The sequence below is a fragment of the Drosophila miranda genome (genome assembly GCF_003369915.1).
Source record: "Drosophila miranda strain MSH22 chromosome Y unlocalized genomic scaffold, D.miranda_PacBio2.1 Contig_Y12_pilon, whole genome shotgun sequence".
Classification (NCBI taxonomy): Eukaryota; Metazoa; Arthropoda; class Insecta; order Diptera; family Drosophilidae; genus Drosophila; species Drosophila miranda.
Window position 1 is genome coordinate 71,644 of NW_022881595.1, and position 6,934 is coordinate 78,577.

The 6,934-nt window shown below is 51.2% G+C and overlaps 1 protein-coding gene across 1 annotated transcript; it reads left to right on the forward strand.

Moving 5' to 3' along the window:
* Nucleotides 1-918: 918 nt before the first annotated feature.
* On the forward strand, nt 919-2,104 carry LOC117189282 (transient receptor potential cation channel protein painless-like; the record flags this gene model as incomplete). Its single annotated transcript, XM_033394447.1, has 2 exons — nt 919-1,986; nt 2,054-2,104. Coding segments are annotated over 2 exons (1,119 nt in total), but the record flags the coding sequence as incomplete, so codon positions are not given.
* Nucleotides 2,105-6,934: the final 4,830 nt, after the last annotated feature.

A 6,934-nucleotide genomic window follows, 5' to 3' on the forward strand; every position in this document is an offset into this window, starting at 1 on the left:
CCCACATAGACATAGCTCATCCTCCCCATTCTGACTTGACTCTTTGCAGACAGCAGAATGAGCTCTAACAACTGCGGTTTCATCGATCCGCAGGGCCAGTTAGCGCAGCCCTCGCTAATCGGGACATACGGGAATTCCACACTGCCCTGGACAGCGGTGCCCAGGCCAATCGCCAGGACGATCGAATGCCTCTCAGGTGGGCTCCTGCATTCAACTGCTGCTCGAGTACGGAGCCTCTCCGAGTTTGGTGGATCAGGGCTAGTTCACGCCCCTCCACCATGTGCTGAAGAATAGAAAGATTGAGGCAGGCACTAAGCTGGAGCTGATCCGACTTTTCCTGAAACAACCACAGTTGGACATTGACAGCTATCGGAACGGGCAGGTACGCCAGATGCTGAGGGATCAGTATCCGGAACTGCCGTTGCCGGAGCTGCGCGAGGCCGGAGCAGAGATCGACTGCGAGCGACTCCTCCGCACGCTGCGGGACGGAGACGAGAACCAGTTCGAGCAACAGTTCGCGGAGTACCACCAGAACGTCAGCGGAAACGCAGACAACCAATGCAATGCCAACCAGGAGGAGTATCAGTCCCTGCTGGCGGAGAGTATGAAGCGGGGCAAGCAGCGAGCCTTTGAGGCCATCCTCGAGACGGGCATCAACATTAATCCTTCAAAATTGAGCGACATCAGCCCCGTGGAGTTGGCCGTAATCTGGGGCAACCACAGGGCGCTAGAGAAGCGGTTGAAGCATCCGCAGCTGAGGCTGACATCGCATTCCAAGCTGCTGAACGCGGTTATCAGTCGCCTGGGTGAGCAGCCGCTGGACGACTTCTGTGACCACCAGCGCTGCTTCCAGCTGCTGCTCGAGAGCGATCGTGTGGACATCAATGAGGCGGACAAGGCTGGCCTGGTCTGCTTCTACGGCAGGGAGCGTACATCGGGGCGAGAAGCGCGTTCGGAGATCTTCCCATAAAGGAGATGGACCCGAAAGTGCTGGAGGAGCACTTCGATTCCTGCATCACCACCAACGGGGAGAAGCCCGGTGACCAGAGTTTCGAGATCATCATCAACTACAAGAATCTGATGAGACGCCAGCGAGAGCCCGGGCAGTCGGACAAGCGGAGCATTGGCCATCCTCACCAATTGGAGGACGAGATGACTCCAATCGCATACATCGCCGATTCCAAGGAGCTGCGTTACCTGCTGCAGTACCCGCTAATCTCGAGTTTCCTCTTCCTCAAGTGGCACCGCCTCTCGGTGATCTTCTATCTGAACTTTCTACTCTACTCTCTCTTCACTGCCTCCATTATCACGCATACGCTCCTTAAGTTCCACGAAAGCGACCACACGGGCCTGACTGCCCTCTTCGGCCTGTTCTCTTGGATAGGGATTGTGTATCTCATGATCCGAGAGGTCATACAGCTTGCCATGTCGCCGCTGCTGTACTTCAGGTCCATCACGAACCTGATGGAGGTGGCTCTCATTGTCTTGTCGATCCTAACCTGCATGGAAGCCAGCTACGACAAGGAGACGCAGCGCATACTGGCCGTCTTCACCATTCTGCTGGTGTCCGTGGAGTTCAGCCAGCTGGTTGGCTCCCTGCCAGTACTCTCAATTTCGACGCACATGCTCATGCTGCGCGCCGTCTCCAGCAGCTTCATCAAGAGCTTTGCTCTCTACTCGATCTTTGTGCTTACGTTTAGTCTGTGCTTCTACATACTGTTTGGCAAGCCCCAGGTGGATTCCTCCTCTCCGAAGGACAGCACGCCAGAGCCAGCAAAGGAGGGAGAAGATGATGGTCACTTCAACACATTCTCCGTGCCCATCGAGGCGCTCATCAAGACGATTGTGATGCTCACGGGAGAATTTGATGCCGGTGACATAAAGTTTGACAGCGTCTACACTTACCTGATCTTCCTGCTCTTTGTGTTCTTCATGACCATTGTGCTGTTCAATCTCCTGAATGGTCTGGCTGTCAGCGATACTCAGGTGGGTTTATATTTCCTTTTCTTCCTCGGCTTTATCCAACTGTTTTCTCCCCTCTCTTTTCCCACAGGCCATCAAGGCCCAGGCGGAACTGAACGGCGCCATTGTCCGCACCAATCTGCTGACGAGCAAGTTCTCACTGGCCGAGATAGACACGCTCAGACCTCATCGTTCCAGTTGAACAAAGGCAGTCGGTTCGCTCGAGGAAGACCATGAGCTAGTCACCGGTTCAATCGTAATTTTCTTCATGCTTTTCTTGAGTTTCACGCCCTCGTGGCTTTTCCCACACTTGGGACCCCACTAGGCAGAAAAGCGAAAGGAGAGAAAATCTTCACTGATGAATCGCCTGATCGGATCGGATGGGCTGTTATATACTCACAACACATACTCATTGGCCGCATTTGCGAATCGCTGGGCTGTGAAAAAGCTTGAATTGAAAGAGTGTCGGCACTTCGGTGTGCCAAAGATACATATCTTTACCCCTTGAATCAGCTCGTGTTGATTTTTCTGCCGTGCATTGCACTTTTGAGCTCAGGTCCTAAACGAGAGTCACACACCACACACATGCACATTATTATCATTATCATCATCATTATGATAATGACTGTGAGCGAACGAATGCTGATGAAGCCTCATTGTCAATGTCGAAAGTTATGGGATTGGTTAAGGAAACCCAAGGTGGGATATGAAAAGTATTGCGTTCTGCTCTGGCATAGGATCCCAGCTTTAATATTAGGGGGATTCCCCTTCCAAGCAACGATGCGACAATCAACGGACATTGATTAACAACTGTATGTACATATGCATCTACAGTGGGTACACAGCAAGGCAGGCGCGATTAGATACAGGCCAGCGCCGAGCAGCGTAGACACCCAGTACCCTGCCACCCTCCGAGGGAAACAGAGAGCGATGAAGGGGGATCTGTGTGTGCGTATCCAATGAATTAATATTTCATTCTTCTAGACGAAGTTCTCAAGAAGTTAAGGGAGTGGTCTGATGTATTTGGTAATCCGGCACGCATAGTAAGCGATCGTGGAGCAGCATTTACATCTTCAAGCTTTGAGGAGTTTGTCAAGGAAAAGAACATCGAACACTATGGAGCTTTTCTGTAGAAAACGAGGACGCATGGTCATCAGGGACTGATGACTAATCAGGATGACTGAGTGTAAGAAGGAGTGGGCCAGCTGGCCTTTTGAGGGGGCAGCGGAGATAAGCAACAGCAGTAATAACAGCAGCAGAGGAACAGCTGATTAGCAGCAACAGCAGTAGTAACAGCAGCAGCAACAGCAGTAGTAACAGCAGCAGATCAACAGCGGACAGAGAAGAAGAGGAACCGAGCGAAGCAGTGAAAAGGAGAGAACAGCAGCACACGGACGCGACTCAAGCAGCAGCAGAAAATCAGCAGAAATAAGCCGTAACATTAAGAACTTTTGTAAGCACACATACCAGGCCACCGCGATAATAATATAGTATATACATATGTGAGCTCCAAGAGAAGGGGGAATAAAATTCCACTCCAGACTCCGTATACTCTGTGATTTCGACTGGTTTCCGTAGATGAAGCAAATGTTTAAGAGTTTAAGGGCAATTTGTGTTTTCCGAAGCTTTTCGCAATAAGTATAGATTACCTTGACTACATCAATATTTCTGACAGTAGTGCTCTTAATTGCTAGGGTCAGATGCGACTGAGAGAGGAGTTGCTCACCTTTGAAATCGTTTGCTGTTAAGTTTTCTGTTAATTTTTATTAATAATTGCGTTCTGCTCTGGCATAGGATCCCAGCTTTAATATTAGGGGGATTCCCCTTCCAAGCAACGATGCGACAATCAACGGACATTGATTAACAACTGTATGTACATATGCATCTACAGTGGGTACACAGCAAGGCAGGCGCGATTAGATACAGGCCAGCGCCGAGCAGCGTAGACACCCAGTACCCTGCCACCCTCCGAGGGAAACAGAGAGCGATGAAGGGGGATCTGTGTGTGCGTATCCAATGAATTAATATTTCATTCTACAACGCAGTTGTCTGAGTTAGTTGGGCACACACACGCATGGTACATATATGCTGGCAGCGTTCCCATTCAATCTACTCGACGGCTGATGCACGCCAGTAGCCCCCGCTGGAAACTTCAGCAGATTCTGGAACGCAGAGGATGCGGGCTATCAGCGACAGGGGAATACTACTAAGCAGAAAGAGAAGGCGAGTTCATATTATTGCCAATTTAATGCAAGAAAAATAAAGAGAGTGGAGTGGGCGATGCCAAAGGCAGAAGAAAGAAAGGCCGTAAACCAAAAGAAGAAGGCCTGTCTCGCTCTCTCTCGTGGGAATTGACTTTGAATTTCGAATATTTCGGGTTCTATTTTCATTGCGGCCAAAAACGGAGAGATGATTCCGTGTATTGCGATGCCAGCATCAACGAAAACAGATGCCCAAATGGAAGTGCAAACATGGAGGGGTGGAGTGTCGGGCGTGTGGCCGTGTGTCTTTTGTCAGTTTGTGATTGGATACTGCTTGCTGCTTTCTGCTCGATGGCTGCCCCTAGAGCACGAGGTGCAGGCGTATCGGGAACACCAGCTGCTCGACGGTCTTCTTCAGGAGCGCCGCCAGGGACAGGATGAATCCCAGGAGGCTGAGGGAGAACAGCCAGGGCGTGGTCATGAGCACGGCAAAGAAGACGAGCGTCTCGTCGCCCCGGGCATTGGCCATGCGCCACAGCAACTGGCGCTGGATGGTGCGCAGCTTGAACTTGCTGTTCCACAATCGGTGGCGCTTCGAGCCGACGGTTTCGTTGAAGCCCACGGTCTTCTCGACCAGCCAGAACACCGCGCAGCACAGCAGTTGCAGCACCAGCAGCACGACCTTGACCACAGCGGTCTCCAAGACGAGGTGGTACAAGGCCACCATGCGCTGACGGTGCTCCGGCTGCATTGTGGAGAGCACGACTGCGCCGAGGGACTCCAGCGGGGAGACCCTGGGGGAAGGGCCGTCGGAGAGCTCCTCCCACTCCGAGTCCGACTCGGTGCGCTCTATCGAGCTGAACTCGCTCTGGCTCTGACAGGTCTGGCTCTGACAGGTCTGGCTCTGACAGGAGCACGACTCCTCCTCTTGGTCCTCCTCGGTGGGCATCGAGTAGTCGCCCTCGTAGCGGCAGTCGGAATACTCTTCGTGGGGGTCGTCGTAGTAGTCTCCGCGGCTGTCCGGAGAAGCGCCGCCTGTCCAGAGGGAGCTCAACACGGGCGGTGGTCCCATCGAAGCCATCTTTGGCACAGCATTGAATCTGCAGGGGAGCCGGGGGTAAGTTATGTCCTGGGGGGAAGGGGAGTCTGGGCTGCTGCCGCTCACCCATCTGAATCCCCCATCGGAGGGAAGGTGGGGGGTGAGCGTGACCTATTGGACCCATTGGGCGGGACAGCAGAGGACTGGTGTGGATTTGGCCTAGGAAGGGCATCGCATTGAGTCCATTCTTGTCGGCGGAACCTTCGGGGGGACCTGCAGCCCCGGCTGCTGCTGCTGCTGCTGGTCGGTAAAGACAAAGGATCCCATGGATCCGAAAATACCCCGCGAGCGGGTGAATGGGGAACGTGGATTGTTAATAGTTGGATTCATCTTATTCCAGCACCTGTGAGGAAATATTCGTTCATGGGCTTTGTTTTGTATTTGTATTTTTATTTACTTTATGTTCCCTGTGCTTTCGATATTTGCTGCCGTTCTCTGTGTTGTGCCGCTCTCTCCAGATATTCGTACTGAATGATTTCCAGAGCCAGTTCTGAACGGCTCCAAGTGATAGTTCAGGGCCCACTTCTATGTTGTGTTTCGAATCACAGGTCAGGTGACGTACTTTCCCTGGGCAGAGCTGCGACTTGCAATAGTTGATCGGCTTTGTTGGTTTGGGATAGGACTTGCGATAAATACCATGCCACCATACTCCTTGGTGTGGCCGAAATGTTGGCTACCATTCTGGGATTAAGGAGTTAAGGGTTAAGGGTTAAGGAGAGTGTGGGTGGGGGGGGGGAGTTGGGGTATATTTTTGCTTAACTTTACATATTCCTTAAGCTGCTGTTTTGTGTCACAGCCAACCTGTCATTTGTACATTAAATTGCTGCTCGAGAGATCTCTTTGGAGTCCTCTGTTCCCCGGCACTCATCCCCCTCTACTCCCTCTCCCCCTTTTGGTGGTGTCATGGGTTAAGCATTTGCTGTGTTCGGCATTCAATTTGTGGCTTGATTTCTTACCTTTTATGATGCGCTATACGGCTGTAATCCATGTAGGACATGCACTTTGTTTATCCATTCAAAGGCGCTAAAGAGGGTAGTCCTGTAATCCGTCGCAATTGTCGTGTTTCGATGAGGACATAAACGAACTCAATCTGTTCGAGCCGTATCAGGACAAAGAGGCAGAGGAACATCTGCCGTGTGGACCGCTGGACCGGCTGGTTAGTACATTGCCTATGGATGTTGACGACGACGACACTGAAGGTGAGTAGATTGTGGCAATTACATTGGAGCAGGTGAATCAGACTTTTCTTCCTCCAGGTATCGTCAGTAACGATGATCTGGTCAACGATATTGGTCGCCTTCAAGCGAGCAATGAATTGCACAAAAGTACAGGCCCCCGAAAATCTGGTAACGGACGCATTGGAAGAACTGAAAATGCAAGGAAACATAATGAATGGACGCATTAACATGACTGTAAATTTACAGAAACTAAGCGACTCAGAATTTTCCATTTACATGGATGAGTATCACATGCCGTGGTACCAATATGCAAAAAAAGGACCGGTACATAAATGGAAAATTCTTGCAGTCGCTGCAATCCCAATTAACGGGAATGAAATTCATTATTTGTATTTCCACATTTGTCCCGTTTCCAAAACATCTGCACTAGGCAGGAATGCGGTCAAGGAAGGAGTCGATTTAGTATTGAGGGAGGTTGAGAGTGGGGGCTTGTC